We start from the raw sequence: 16,477 nt of genomic DNA, 5'->3' as shown, positions 1-16,477 counted from the left end.
GTTCGTGACTACTTGCTCTGTTGGAATGAGTTATGTTTGACATATATCACATGAAGTTTTCTGTGTCTTCCCGATGTTGCAATTTTTCATACTCTTTATCATTAAAAAATTCCTCGTATGAGTCATCATAAACGAGAAGACAATTCGAAAGTTTCTTTGTTATATCCAATCCAGAATAATTGATGAACTCGATTTGTGGTATTTTACATTGCATTGCTGTAAATATGTCCTGGAACTCTTTGTAGAAGTAATGAATTTTGGGGAATGTTGGGTAGAAAGAGGAACCTTGCAGCATACTGAATATTAGGTCGGTTTTCCCTGAACCACTCGGGCCTACAACTGCCATAAAGATTCTATCGTTTGTAAGAATAACTTTTTTCATAGTTTGGGATTTGGCAAAATATAACCAACTAGACTCGAAAGCAGTGCAATCCAATATGACTTCTCTTCACAACTTTCTGATATCAAGAATAGCATGGCGAAACAGAGACTAATCATCAGCACTATAATACTCACTTGAACAAAAAACATTTTCTGATCGAGGGACTATGGTGTTGGAACAGCACCGCCATGGGGGTCTCTCTCGCTTTCCATCATCGAAAACCAAGCTTGTAATACCCCCATCAATTTCATCTCTTACAACTCGGTTTGTCATTTTTCAATTCATTTCTAGGCTAGTGTTTTGTAATGTGTTAAACGAGAAAATGACTTTTTTCTCAACATGCCTCCCATTTTAGCTCAGTTGTGATTTGTTGGTGTAGAATACTTTAAATGCACTCATCGAGCGCAAAGGACTAATATAGGCTTGATTAATGCATAAGTAACTAAGCTTACATAACTTAGCTGAAAAATATACAAATCAAACTTTAGAGATTGTATACCCCTTTGGTCCAGTGGTAAAAGATCCGCTTCCCACGCACTAGATTCGGGTTCGAATCCCACTAGGGCTAAGATCCTTTTGCAAGTGTCCCCCCTGTATGTACCTCTAGCCGCTTTCCTTTACTACTCAAAACTGTTATCACCTTCTTTAACTGGTCTCTTGTGACAAAAGAAGCACGAAAACTGAAAAAAAAGTACTGCACCAAAAAAACTTACACTTGGAGAAAAAAACCGAAATGGAAAAACCCAATGCAAAATTGAATTAATGCCCTCAATTAAAAAGTTACTTTTTACCTTTTAACTGCAATTGAACAAACCTTTTCTTTTTTATTTTCAAATATAACTTTCTTTAATGCTGCTTTGTAAATGGATCGAACTTGGTTTTACATAAATTAATTAACAATGCAATCGCAATCTACATTGTGCGGTACAATTTTTAAATCAGACGGAAATCTTACAAGTTCTCACAAGATAGCCTCCGTTTACAACTGGGATTTTTAAAAAAATACATCCAGGTATGTATTAGGAAAAGACGGTGGTAGTTCAAACAGAGAATGGAGACGTGATTACGATGCACGTGGCTGTCTGGAATGACACAGTTGCCAACCTCACTCTCATGGCATTGGGATCCTCAGCTCCTGAGATCATGCTCGCAATCGTTGAGGTACACATCAAAAGCTTTTCTTTTTACAGTTCATTACATGTGAAGTGAGCAATGAAAATAGCAAAATTTGGCCGCGCGCAAATGGCGATCGAATAAATTATGTTTTAAAAGTGGAAAAATTTTCAAGGAAGAAAAACAAGTTTTTGAAATTAATCTTAAAAAGCTGGTTTGCCGAGATATTGAAGTAACTGAGCAAATCCAATTTTTGCAAGTAATTTTGATTAAGCTATATTCATTCTGCTAAATTAATTCGTGTAATTAATGAGTTTAATTTTATCTTTTGGTTTTAATTTTAAATGTTTATGACACAAACTGTTAGCACGTTCCATTTAAACGTGACCATTGTATGAAATCTCTCAAAGGTACGACGAGCTGAGGTATACGTTAGTGATCCGACCTATCCAGAACATAATCAGCCATGGTCAGTCTTAAGCTCGTTTATGATCAAACTTAAGCTCGTTAATGACTTTAGCCAATCCGCAGACCGTGGAGGTAAACTTTATTAGGTTGTTCGACCATGTAATAAAGACACACCCCCTCCCTGCGTTTTTAATTGTCTGATTGTTGACACACACCTCGACCTGAGAAGTTGTGATTGCATAGTTGTTGAGTAATCTGGAATATTTATGATCCAACAGATGGAAACTGAAAAAAACAAAGGACACTTAACAACTCAAAATGGGAAAATGAGAAATTGTTAGAAGGTTGATCAGGACAAGCAAGACCTTGAAACTAATCGGAAAATGGATAATTGATCAAAGTTTGTGTTGAAAAATGAAGAATCAAAATGATCAACCACGAAACACCAACTGGGAAAGTTATTTTCAAATATTCTGTATTTTTTTGCTGTTAAAGATTGTCTGCTAGGCTCTTGCAAGAAAGCTGCAAGGAACATTTATCTGCTACCAGGCAACATTGCGACAGAATTTATCTCCAAAAAATATTACAAGAGCCCTGGTAGATAACGCCCCACACCGGGCCGGAGTTTTTTTCGCTCTTATCTCCAATGCATTATGAACAATATGATTCATGCACAAAAGCAGTTAACGAAAACTCTTAAGGAACAGTCAATGTTATTGACATTGTAGCAAAAAATGTTTTTAAAGTTTAGGCTGCAAAATATAGATTATGAAAGGAAACATTGACAACCAAAAAAATCACCTCAAAATCTAATTGATTTATTTAATACAGAGGGTATTTGCAGATCCATTTCTTGCACAACTGTCATACATCAGGTAAAACTTGGAAACTCAAACTACGTCCACCAAGAATTCTAACAAAAATTTTATGTTAATTGTATTCTGGCAAAAGTTTTTTTCGGCACCTTTAGATTTTTGTTCTCGAATGGGTTATGCTATAAGGAACAAAACATTGCACCAAACATATGCAGCAAATTACTCAGCAATTGAGTCATAAGTTTTATTGTCTGCTCCTATACTTATTACGCCAACTTACGATGCAAATTACTCAGCAATTGAGTCATTGGTTTTATTGTCTGCTCCTATACTCATTACGTCAACAAACTCTAGCGTCGTTTCATTTAAACGAGAAGAAATTTTTTAAGAATAATTTTAATGTCGTGCTCGTTAACACGGGTCAGAGAATGCAAAAGTTTAATTTAAATATAAAATAAGAGCTGAAAATATACTGAAAAACAGATCACTTTTTTATTTCTTATCAATGTGAAACTGTTCAGAGGCAATTTAATTTTGCAAAGATAGTTTTTTTAACATTTGAAGAGATCTTGATTTCGGATATGACTTTATAATTTATTTGGACTTCTTACAAGGCCTTGATGCAAACAAGTTAATCAGTTGGAGGTCAATGGATGTTAGAATCAGTTTTTTTTTGTGGAAAAATTTACCTACTGACATCTGATTGATAGATCAATAAGATAATGATAGTGCAAAAACAAACTAGAATTATAATTAGCTTCGTGGCCAATACTTATTGACCCAGACCTCTCTTTCGTATTACTCCCTTTCGTTTTCTGAAATTTCAACAAACAGTAACTTATGAGTTTGTTGTTGTTCTTTCGAAGTCATCAAATCCTCTCCTTTAAAGTAAATTTGTTGGGATTGATTCTCCAATTCTATTTTTTTTGGTGTTCGTGAAGGCTCAGATGCCTCTTCTTGTTGCTCTGCAGTTGATAATGCAGCAAAAGCTCATTCTTCGGGATGTGCAGGTCCAAAATTTGTGTTTGTAAATTGTGATTCTAATGGAGATATGGTTTTCTCCACTAGTGCTTCAGTTTCTACTTCGTTTCAGTTTTCATCTAAACTGGCATTTGGTTTATCGTTTAGTAGGATTGTTACAAATGAATGTTCAGGATGTATGGAAGATGTGTTGAAGTTAAAGCTGATTTTGATGATAAAACTTGCAGGAACTGTCTTTGGTTCTTCGTTGACTTTGGTTAGAAAAGATTTACACAAGTCGAAATCTGCTGTTGCTGATAGTCTAACTATGCCTTCCAGTATTAGTTCAATTGGACTTTCCTTTTTGAAGGGTTGCTATGTGGCATTAGTGCCCTTTGCAGAAATATCCCAAATCACACGTTGATATTTGGATTTTCATAGTGCCCGCTTCACTGTCTGAACTGCTCTTTCAACTAGTCCATTAGGTCTGAGATACTATACGGGCGGTTACATTTTCTAAAATTCCAGTGATTAACACTACTGTTTATGATCAGCAATTTCAAATTCAGGACGATTACTATTTAATTGTAACTTTCCGACTGTGGTAATATCCTTGTCAGGTGGTAATATCCTTATCCGGTCCAGATGCTTCCAAATATTACACAGATTGATAGGATTGATTTTAACACTTCCAGAACAGTGACTTTTTTTGTGCAATACACCGAGCGCTTACTGTTGCGAAACATAAACGCACCAAGATGTTGTGGTCTAACCAAAGTGAGCCCCATTAACGCGCTAATGCTGTAACACAGAAAAGCCACGTTCTGCAGTAAACACGGGCCAGATTTTACACCATAGAGGAGCAAAAGACTGCATCATGAACGAGCTGAAAACCATTTCGACAGGAAAACCAATTTTAAAAACTTTTTTTACATCAGCCAAAACCACATAAACCGCAGGTGCGAAACAAAAAATAGGGCTAAAAATAAAAATCCACGTGCCATTTTGGTGGAAACTTGGTGGAAACTTCATTCTAAGATTCTAATTCTAATTCTAAATAGAGCCAGTGGATTTTACAGGTATGCGTGGATGACTTCCATGCTGGTCTGTTGGGTCCAGGGACTGTGATTGGGAGTGCGGCATTCAACTTCTTCGTCATCATTGCCATATGCATACTGTCTGTACCTAAGGGAGAAACCAAAAAGGTATGTCTGCATGTTCTTCAAGTACAAAATAACCTAATTTTCAATGAAAGAGGCAACGACTTACAGACTAATTAAAAAGATTATAATCATTTTAATTCGTAGTGTAAGTATACGTAAAAGATAAGTAATTATATTTCACATTTTTCTACGTATTAAGGGACAAAAGGTAGACAGAAATCGGTTTTAAAAGTGAGTCAGTTTGCCCGTAGAGTCATGTCATGGAATGCAAACCATTAAGCTGAATTGATCGGCTTAAATATCCTAGTACTAAACAGACTGCGGTCGAATGATCGTTAAGGCATATATATATATATATATATATATATATATATATATATATATTTCGAGTGTATATTGAGGCTTTATTAACCTTGAAAAACATGTGAAAGAGTTGCCATCATGAACAATCCATTTTCTCCTAAAATGTCTTCCCAGGTTTAAGCCTGTTTTTATGTAAAGATTCAAAAAGTCAGCTAGCGAGGGATTTTATTGACTAAAATTATAGTTTCCTTCTTAAAGTTGCGGAAATACAATTTTCTACTTAAAGTTGTATTTCCTGGGTTGAGCATTTTGCGACAATTATGGTCAATTCCTGGGTCCCAAAATTGCAGTATTAAAGTTGAGCTAAAGACAATTCATCGGTCAAGCATGGTCTTTTCGTGGGTAGAGCAGAAGTGCTTTCGTAAGTCTGCTTTCTTGCAAAACTAAAAATTTAAAATTCATTTGGTTTGAAAATTAAAATTTTTTAAAAAATTTAAATTATTTTTTTGTTATGCACATAGCGAAGCGGCAACGGGGGAAGACATAAGAACTTTGCTCCAGAGCAGTCCAACTTAACAGACAATTGGCAAATAGCCAAAAAGTTAAGGAATTTTTTAAACTCATAAGGTTACGCATTTAGTGCAGCTGGACCATGTCTCCACATTGCCTGAAACTAGGTAGTTCAATTAATAGTCGCGAAACGATAGCGGCTATTATTGGAGACATCGTGATTTCATACAATTCAACGAATTTGAACTGTATTGGGGCGCTGTCTTTTTTTAAGATCTGTTCACACAGTTTCATAATTTTGGTCACGCCGAAACAGGAAGTGGGGAGAAAAAATGAGTGGTTTTGCGGAGTGGAATTTATTCACTCTAATTTTAAAGTAGAATGAGAAAATGGCGTTTGAACAAAAATTTGCTCTCCCGCTCGTGATTTTTCAGTCACATGCGGCAATCTCACTATAAATTTATCTGTTTTTTTTGTATCGAATTTGTTCTTAATGGTTTTCCCAAATACATTCATAATTCATTCTAGGCCTAGTTTTTTAATTTTCCAAATTTCTCTTTCTCGCTAATTGTTTTTTTGTACACAAGCGGCATTTTACCACTTTGATTTTCTGTTTTTTTTTGTTTTTATTATCTGATTTTTCTTTGGAAAGGGTTTTCTGAATTTACTCGTAGTCAATTCTAGGTCTAATTTTTTGTTTAGTTAAGAAAAATTTCTTGAATTTTACGTCACGACTTGTCCGGCTATATTTTTTTTAATTCGTCACATCCATCGATGATTCTTGCGAACTGACTTCCTGGAATTGATTTCTTCGATTTCAGTAATTTTTACGCTTTGCAGTTAAAATGTGTGTGCGCGACATCATTTGTTCTGCTTTTAGGTCATTTGAGTGCCTAACCTCACTCCAAAAATTTAATTCTGAACTCGCTTAGTGAACTCTAAGTTTTATGAAAATTTACTAGTTAAAGGTCAATAGTGTGCATCTAAGTAGTGCCAAACGTATATTTCCTAATTCTTCAGTGTTAGTCTTGATTTTTTGGTTTATATTAAGGTTCCTTAGGGTTTTGTGCTTACAGAGCAAAAAATGACAATCCGAATATACCCAAAAAGTCTACTGGTCTTTTAAAGGACTAGCAGTTATTCTATCCATCCTATTTCTTTAGTTGTCTCAATTAATGGAAGGCCACAGAGGTCTATCGTGTCTATTTTCCGGCAATCTGCCGGCTATGTTTGTAATGGCCTTTTGTCTGTTAGCACGGCAAAAATGTGGTGTTTTCCCCAAAAATTATGAAATGTCAAATTTTTTAGGCAACAAGCTTTTTTTGATTGATCAAGAGTCATACTTGCTGGTTACGTTACAAACATCAATGAGCAACGAATTTTTACAAAAATTTTCCGACGTTTGAAAGCAGACTCATGAAAAGAGTTTTCCTCGACATATTTAACACTGCTTCACCCAGCTTTGCCCCGTTTTATCTTGAGGCAAGCATGAGCCAAGCAAAACAATTAAGTTGAGCTAAGCTCTATCGTGAAAAAAATGTTTGGAAGCAAAAATTGAGAATGATAATATGAGCAAAATTTCATTGTGAAGTATTTGAATCGACGAAGTCGCAGGTAAAAATTTTGGTTCGAACGGATAAAAGAGGGCCGAGACGATTTGAGTCCGCAAAAGTCAAGCGTGATAAATTGGATCAAGCAGAAGTAAAGCGCGAAGAACGAATTTGAGTCCAGCAAAGGTCGCTGTTTGGTCCGAGAAGAAAAGGATCGAGAAAATTTTTAGTCCACAAAAGTCGAGCATGACAAGATAGATCGAGCTAAAGTCCAGATCCAGATCCAGATAGGGCTCACGGGCAGTGCTGCCCTTATCCCGCCACATTTTGGTCCCGAATAAGACCTCTCCATTGCTTTCTGTTCTGGGCTGTTTCCTTGCACAGGTCGAACCATTCAGTCTCCCATTTCTTCGCTGACATTTTCGGTGGTTTGATATGCTTCTTTACTTCGTCACGAACGATTCTTCGCCAGGTCTTGCGTATGCCGCCTGGGGGTCTCCAGCTGTTTGCTAAAGTCATTTCATAGGTATTTGGGTCGAGCACTGTCTTTTCATACCACGAATTGGGCGAGCGTATAAGTCGAGGTCTAAATTTATTTAAGTCTATATTTATCTAAATCTGGGTTCTTATAATTATCTAGCATGGCAGAATACTCAATTTATAAAGCAGGACTAATAAAGGACTCAATTTATAGAGCAGAGGTTCACTTTTTCATTTCAGGTTGAGAAGTTTGGCGTGTTTGTGTTCACGTGTGTGTTCTCAATCTGGGCTTACCTGTGGTTGTTCATAATTCTGAAGGGGATCACGCCCTGTGTGATTGACATATGGGAGGCATTTGTCACTCTCTGCTTCTTCCCTATATTTGTACTAATCGCGTGGAGAATTGACAAGAGGTGAGTTAAAACATAGTGATTGGCGGAATCAAACTGCATGATTCTGAGAAGCTTTTTCAGAAGTTTCAAGATGCCTGTAAGATGCTTGTAAGAATCTTGCAAGTTTATGAATCAGCTTGCAAGAATCTTGACAAAAAACTGAATTAAGGTTCGAATGCTATTAAAAAACTCGTTTGGAACAAGCAATAATTTATACCAATGATTGTCCCGTCTTTTCAACCCTGATTTTTCCACGCTCTACTTTGTTGCCCGGTTGATTCTCCCTTATATCATTTCACGCCGACTTTAATCCTTAATAGAGTTGGCACATTCAATATACAAATTAAGGGATATGTAGGGAAAAGGGATAGGGTGCGCAAGGGAAAAGCTTGCGAGGGTTAGATAATATGGGCGTCAAAGGAAGCAAAAGCATAAGAACGGTTTCTGATAAGTCATATCTAGCTCTGTTTTAATGATTTATTCAATTAACAGAGACAGATAATAGAATAAAAATGAATTTATCTATTTTTTAAAATCTAAAAAAAATGTATCAAAATAAGTAAAATGTAGCAACAGGGGGTCTTCCTACGCCGTGTGGAAATATGAATTAACGAATGAAAGTCTGGACATATATCTTTCTTGTTTAGAGAGAGCCGCATGGCTGAGAAGGCACGAAAGGTGATGATAGAGACAGAGAGTAGATTCTATGGACCGGGAGGTGGAGGGGAGACTGCAATGATTGATGGCGATGATGATGACAGTGGGGAGGGGTTCGAAGACAAGTCTATCAGCATGCTGAGATCTGAAGGTTCAGTTTATCTCCAATATTATATGGAGCTGTAACTATCCAGCTTTTAGTATGTATGACAAGCTACCAAAACCGGTACGTCATCAGAGTTGTGGGCGCCACTCTGGATAACGTAGGTTCGAGACTTCTAGACTCATATGTTTTTGAGTAGTTTCCGGTGTTTGGCTTTTTACAGAGCCTTGCCAACGCAAAGAGCTCGAGCCGGAAATAAACCTCTTCGGGCAACTCTGCGAGCGAGTGCACATTAAGATAAGTTGGAGACTGTAATTAAAAGTTGATGTATTTATGTTGAGTTCCCAGGTTGACCACCTTAGACGAAACTTTGAAAAATTACAAAACTTTGTACCGCACCGTATCAGGCCGTAATAAGTTTTCTACGGCACCGTATCCAATTGATGTAATTGCCAATTTCTAAAGTTTACCTTCCTAAAATTGGTTTTAAAAACAACGATTATCTCATACAAGTCATTTTTTCAATAATTTTTGGCACTTTTCACATCTATGAAAAATTAAAAAAAACTTAGTACGGCGCCTTATAAGGCCGTACCAAGTTTTGTAATCTTTCAGAAGTATTTTTTTCGAACATTAATTTGCTCTGCAGGTACACCTAACGGTCAAAAACTTTACCTTAAAACAGTTCGATATAGCAAAAACCTGTCACGCCCCTTGTGAGGACGTGCCGAACTTTGGAAGTCTAATGATATCTTCTGCAGTTCATGTCATTAATCAACCAGAAAATTGTATAAATCCATAAATCCATCAAAAGCGTCAAAACTGAGATTTTGTTACAAAGAAGGCCAATGCTTAGGTATTATGTCTCAGAAAATTATTAGCTTTGAGCTGAATTTCGGAAAAAAAGGTTTGCGGTTTAAGTGGATCAAATAAAATTTGCACAGTTTTACATATTAATCTGTCAGTCACACCTACACACAGCTGGTAAATAGATCGCAAACTGCAGGCCCACTGTTTATAGTAAACTGAAAAAAAGTTCTTCTTAATTGTTTGCGGTCGGTTCAGTTAATTGTGCACTTGTTTCTGTAAAAATTAATTTATGAATGTTTTGGCGCTTTTAAGAATTCAGCAATGATTTTGGTACCATTTCCTTTAGTCTTTATCTATTGCATATCAGAAATTGGACACTTCTGAGGTGAGTTTCAATTGGTTCCTAACGTGGTGAGAGTATTACATGTAAATTTCACAACTTTTTCGTCAACGGAATCTCTCACTAATATCTTTTGTAGGTAATGTCAATAATCAACCAGAAAAACATTCAACTCCAAATATCCACCGAAAACGCGTCCGAGTTGTTTTTTATTTTCCAAACAAGAAAAATGCTTACGTATTATGTCTCAAAAAAGGTTAGCTGTAAAATAAAGTTCGGAAAAATAAAAAGTTTGTGTTTTAAGTGAGCCAAATAAAAATAGCACTTTTTTTAACATGAAACCGTCAGTACCTCTTACATAGCTGGTGAATAAAAACCTAAAATTAGGCCCACAGTTTATAGGAAGGAAAAGAAAAATTAATGTGTTTGGTTTGCGTTCGGTTCAATTAAATCGATTCTGGTTTCAGAAAATTTTTTTTTTTCAAGTTTTGGCTTATTTGAAACTTCAGTTGTTTTTGGGCATTCACAACAGGAAGAGCCGTCTTGCCGACCTAGAATGTGATAGTTTAAAATATTTAAAAAATGATTTAAGAAAAATCTTCAAAAGCGCAGCAATAAATGCCTTTGATCGCCTTAAAAAAGTAAACCAAGGTTTTATAAATTTTGAACTTCTCTATAGTTTTGGCATCTAACTGGCTAATCAGCAGCGCAATTTTTAAAGTTGTTACTGCATGCAATGCAATTAGTGTGTCTTGAAAATTTGTTATTGAACGGTTATTCAGGATTGATTCCTGAAAACAGTGTCAAATCTCAAATTTCATTGCCTGAGTTGTGCTTTTTGTAATCGAAGTTTTTTGCGTGAAATTTGTGATTTCCAGACAATTCTCAAATCCCTTAAGTTAGTTATATCAATGATTGCTGTTAACTCAACAATTTTTCCATTTTCATGATTTTGTCAAATTTCGGCGTATGTTGTTTTGTATCAAAACTGATGAAACACCATAATCTTCACGGAATTTTTGGGCTTTAAAAATAGCTGAAAAAGTGAGGTACAATTAAGGGATTTGTTTATATCTCCTGAAGTACCGTACCAATTTGTTCGAAATAGTCGCATTTTGATGGTACCAAACAGTTCGTGTTTTCCCTGCTCAATGCTTTCTTCAATAGAGCCGGTAAAAAAGTTATTGACTGCCAAACTTGAAAAAAAAAACAGTATTTTTATTTTATGTAGAATTTAGCGTCGATAACGTGTTTCAATTATTCTTTTCATGAAAACAGTTCAATGATCGTTCAAATAGTTCTCAACAAACGTGACCGAAGTGGTAAACACTCAAAAGGTCGAACAAAAAATGATTTATAATTATTTTTTTCTTCTTTTTGTGCTGTAAAAATTATTTTCTGATTGTCCCACCATTTTGAGTCCTTTTTAGGTAGCAAGTACAACAAAACCAATTGTCAGAAATAGTTGAGAGTGATAAATACATAGTGTCAGCGAAATAGTCAATCACGCGTTTTCTGTTGCGATAACAACGTTTTTCGCTGATGAAATAGGTACCTGTGAAAATCATAAATGGTCATATGTCTCAAACCTTTTAGTCCCTTCTAAACTCCTTCTGTAGCCAAATGGGACCTTGTTGAGGCCAATACAAATTTGAAGTGGGAATTAGGGCTCAAAAACTGGCAAACATTGAAAAAATATTGAAAATTTTTTGATTTGTAGAAGTTGTAAATAAGTGAGGGTAAAGCTGATCAAGGATAGTTTTTGATGCTTATTCATTAGACTTTTGCTCTTTTTAAGCCCACAAGGGAAATAAAATCAACAGTGCACATATCTTAACATGTAAGACCTCATTTAATTGTTTTTTTTTTAATTTTAAAACTAATAAGTTTTCAAGTAACTTTTTTTCATCATTAATAACCCGAAGGAAAACTTTTGTGTTGCAAGTGAACTCAAACATCAAATTTCCATTTCACCCTAGTCCTCAAAATGTCTATCAACGTCTATTACTTCAAAACTTCAATTGTTGAAAGAACGCAGCACTCGAACTATGCTGCACTTTAAGATCAAGAAAAATTAAATAGTCTTTAAAAAAAGTTCCGACTTGTTTTTCAATTGTAGTTGATTCTCTTTAGTTTTTTGACGCCTCTTTCGATTGCTATTGTTTGTTTCATCAATTCTCCTTCATTAGCTTCTTGAAAGATTTCTAATAGCTATTGGAAATGAAGAACTACAACAGTTTTTTTCTTGAAATGACAATTTATCAAATTTTATTTGTATGAAAATATTAGGACACGCTTTTGAAAGCAACTGTTTCGCAGTTAAAAGCTTTTCTCAGTTGTTTTTGATCATTCACGTCATTCCAGGCCTAAGAACAGATTAATGCCCGGTGAACTGAAATATTTACGATGGATATTCTGGCAGAGTCTGCAAATGCTGAGGAACGAAGTTTATTTTGTCGCATAAAAAAGGCACTCAGCTTTTTTTACCTTTTTTCTTATTTCTCTGTCAATTACGAATCAAAATAGGTAATCTATAGCACATTCTCTTCCTTCTAAGCCCGTCTTGGAAAGAATTATTGGTCTTCTTCCAAAAAGTTTTTTCTGAAAGTGTAATTTAACAGTGAATGCTGAAAAAGATAACAATTCTCAAATTTTAATCGATTAGTGGTGTCTTGCGCAAAGAAAAGGTTTTTCGGCGTGCAGTTTGTGTTTTCTAGGCACCATTTAGGTCTTTGGAGCTACTTGTATTAATTAATGAGCTTAAATCAACAATTTTTCTTTTTTCATGTTTTCATCAAATTTCTGTGGATGTTGTTTTGTGTCCAAACACACAAAACATCATAGCCTTCATGGAGAAGTGGAAAAGTTTTTTTTTCACCTTTCCACGAAGATTTGCAGTGACGAAGAAAGCTGAGGTGAACTACAATAACAGCCAGAAACACCCTGGCAGCGCTGTTTCACGTTGTTTTACGTCAGTTTCGGAGATTTGGGCTTCGCTTCTGGCCCAAAAGATGGGGTACAAGTCAGTACTTTGCTAATATCTTCAAAACTACTGTACCGATTTTACGGGGGTGGTCGCATATTGTTGATACTGAACTCCCCGAGCTTGCAGTAGAAAATGGTTTCCGTAACCGGGTTGGTAAAAAGTTGTTCCATGACCAATTTAAAAAAAGGCGATATATTTGGACTTGTTGGGTCACCCAGAAATCAATGTCCCAAAATAGCCAATTTACGGTACATATTTGGGTTCGTTAGATTCCTCAGTTAGTGGGGAGTCTCGCAATATATTTCTTCTATGCAGTTCTATGTAGTTCAGATGGTCAATTTTAGCGATGCTTGACCCGTACTTGTCCATTTTTGTCATTTGGTACGGTACCTTTATGTTGGAATATCTCGTCATAGAGAGGGCCGATTTTGATCTGCTTTTTGATTTGGACTCAACGTGAGCCGTGCTTGGATCCCTGTAATTGGCGTTTTGTTTTTTTAGCCGTTTTCGAGAAATTGGCGAGGACACATACAACCATTTTGACCAATTCGTGTCCGGTACATTTCGTGTATGTACATGTTAGACCAAGAAAACAGGCTAATTTAGACCCGATAATTAGTCGGTGAGTTTTGTCTGATAATGAGGACTATCCCCGTATATATTTTATATGTCGTTTTATGTAGTTCAGAAGTTCAATTTTAGCTCTGAATGTGCTGTATCTCTCCTCTGGGGTCATTTGACACGATACCATGTTTTTACTACAGCTCCTTGGAGAGTGAACCGGTTGGGCTCATTTTTAATATAATGCGTGTATCAAGCAGTGCTACAAATGATATTAAGGGCGTTTGTTTTTTTTCGGCCGTTTTTTGAGAAATTGTCCGGGAATCTTAACCACAGATTATCCCCCTGAGGAGAGAAGCACTAAAATGATGACCATTTTAAACTTCCAAATGGCTGCATTCGCCCCGAGAATTGGTTCCTTAGACTCCCCCGATAATGAGGATTCTCCCCGTATTCCGTAGTTTAGATGGCGTTTTTCCGTAGTTTAGATGGTCAATTTTTGGTGTGCAAGTCACCTCTCCTCGTTTCTGACGAGATTGGTACGAAACCTTTGTAGCCTTTGACCGTTGATCATTAGTCTACACAGTCTCTACACCTATGAACAAGACAAAATTGGGTCAAAAAATTGTATTATATCTTTTTTCTTTGTTTTCATGTTTGCTTTCTTAGGTGTACTGACTCCTCCAATATATAGCCTCTTTTTTTTGCAAATTTATCTCTAAGTTGAGTTTATTTCGGCCCTATAGCGTTGCGAACCTGTTATTTATCACTAGTAGACGTGTCTAAATTGTAAAAGGACCATAATTTATGTAGAAAAGGCTCCAGTAAAGGAAAGGCTTTCTCTATGTTTTAAAAAGTCTTCTCTCGAAAGTCTTCTAAATTTAGAGGCCTGTTGAATCTTGGATGTTTTAGTTTTTTGGACCATTTAAGGTGTTCCCTCGGCTGTACCCACTGTTTGAATTGCATTTAACGTAACGATTCCTTCAATTTTCAAATTTTGCCGATAATGTTAGGATTTTTGAAGAAAAATCGTTTTTTGAAAAAGTGGATTCATTTTTTTTTCGGTCACCTAGAGCAAAATTTCGTAGCCTTTGACCGTTGATCATTAGTCTACCCAGTCTCTACACCTATGAACACGACAAAATTGGTTCAAAAAGCTCTATTATATCATTTTTCTTTGTTTTCATGTCTGCTTTGTTAGGTGTACTGACTCCTCTAATATATAGCCTTTTTTTTGCAAATTTATTTCGGCCCACGACGTTAGGAACCTGTTCTTTCGGCCCTATGACGTTGGTTTTTTTTCGGCCCTATGATGTTATGAACCTGTTAGTTGTCACTAGCATTCGTGTCTAAGTCGAAGAAGGGCCATAATTTGTGTAGAAAAGGCTCCATTAAAAAAGACTTTCTCTAGGTTTTAAAAAAGTCTTCTCTGGAAAATCTTCTAAATTTAGAGTTATGTTGAATCTTGGACTTTTTTCGTTTTTTTTCGGCCATTTATGGTGTTCCCTTGATTGTAACGAATATTTGAACTTGATTAACGTAAAAATTCCGGCCAATTTCATATTTTTCGAAAAAATGTTAGGATTTTTGAAGATTTTATTTATTCTTAAATTTGTCTGTTTTGGAGAGAGCTTTTCGAGCCTAGTATTTTTTAACTAGTGCTCTGCTCAATTTTCCTATAACTTTAGTTTGAAGCTCCGCCGGAGCCGGTTCCCAGCCCGGATGAGAAAGGAGGAGGGAAACACACGCAGAACAAACTGGAAAAGTCTCAAAAGTCGGGTTATTCAACTTGACTGGAGCCTTTTCCAACAATTTTCAAGCTATTATTTTACCTTAAAAACCTTATTAATCTTGGTATGGCCTTACTACGGCACCTTATTAGTCTTGATTTGACATTAGCACGGCACCGTATAAATCTTAGTACGGCCGTAGTACGGTGCCGTAGGAAACTTGACAAGACTTAGTACGGTTTTTTCTAAGACTTACACGGTGCCGTAGTAAGGCCTTAGTAAGTTTTCCAAGTCTGGTCAACCTGGGTTGTTTCATCAAATCTTGTTTTGACCATCCAGACTATAAAATTGGTAGAATCAAGTCCAATCTAAGCAAAACGAGGTTTGACCGGAAATTAATCTCTTCAGACGTGTTTCGCTGTGCTCAGGATCTTATTCAAAACCACGTATGGCCAGGGTCTGTCTCGTTTGCATTTGATGGGTATATTTTTATTAGCCAAATGTCAAACGTCTTTTTATGGCTTTCTACCTCATTATATATATGAGGTGTCAAGTCTCTCTATTGCTAAACTTCAGTTATTGTGAAGGTGTATTTCATGAATATCGACATGGTTTACCATTAACCGCAGGATTTATACTCACATTTGAATTGATAATTGAATTGATAATTCCAGGTCACAAAAACAAATGCCTCCATCTTTCTAATTCTGCCAATGTGTTCAGGTCAGAGCAGAATTCTAAGGAACAAAAAGAGGCAAGGCAGACAAATCAAAACCCGGGGAGGGGAAGAAGATAATGATGATGATTTTGAAAGTGGAGTATTAGCCCCATCTCAAATGTCTGTTAACACACGAAACACTACCGATGTGATGGTCTCTCAATGTCAGAGGTTTAAACTCACAAACACTCGCAAACAAGAGTTCCTGATGAGGTAAATAAAAGAGTTCTTGGTACGTCTGGGTTGATTTCTCAACGCTAAATGCCGCGGAAACCAGTTTCCGAATAAACCTCCACGGAATTTAGCCCTCACTTGACGTATAAAGAAAGAACTGTGATTTGGTCATGCTTCGCAGGCAATGGAAATGCCTTAGCGGCCCATGGGACTTGGTATGAATCTATTACAGCCAAAAAAATTATCGCGACAGAAAGGCAAAGTTATTATGGAACCCCTTCCGGAGGAGTGAATTTGTTTTCGTTGGGGTTTATCTCCTATA

General features: G+C 36.2%; 1 protein-coding gene across 1 annotated transcript in view; it reads left to right on the top strand.

Annotated features, from left to right (window-relative positions):
• The window catches only part of LOC142353612 (sodium/calcium exchanger 3-like), a 155,416-nt gene that overhangs the window by 38,387 nt on the left and 100,552 nt on the right, over window positions 1–16,477 (top strand). The window contains exons 3-4 of the mRNA XM_075405898.1: window positions 1,406–1,543; window positions 4,758–4,883. Of these exons, the coding sequence (XP_075262013.1) occupies window positions 1,406–1,543; window positions 4,758–4,883 (264 nt within the window). The remainder of the gene's footprint in view (window positions 1–1,405; window positions 1,544–4,757; window positions 4,884–16,477) is intronic.

The sequence above is a fragment of the Convolutriloba macropyga genome, chromosome 14 (genome assembly GCF_964194025.1).
Source record: "Convolutriloba macropyga chromosome 14, txConMacr16.3, whole genome shotgun sequence".
Lineage (NCBI taxonomy): Eukaryota > Metazoa > Xenacoelomorpha > Acoela > Convolutidae > Convolutriloba > Convolutriloba macropyga.
Note: the sequence above shows the minus strand (reverse complement) of the source record. Positions and strands in the feature narration are given on the sequence as shown.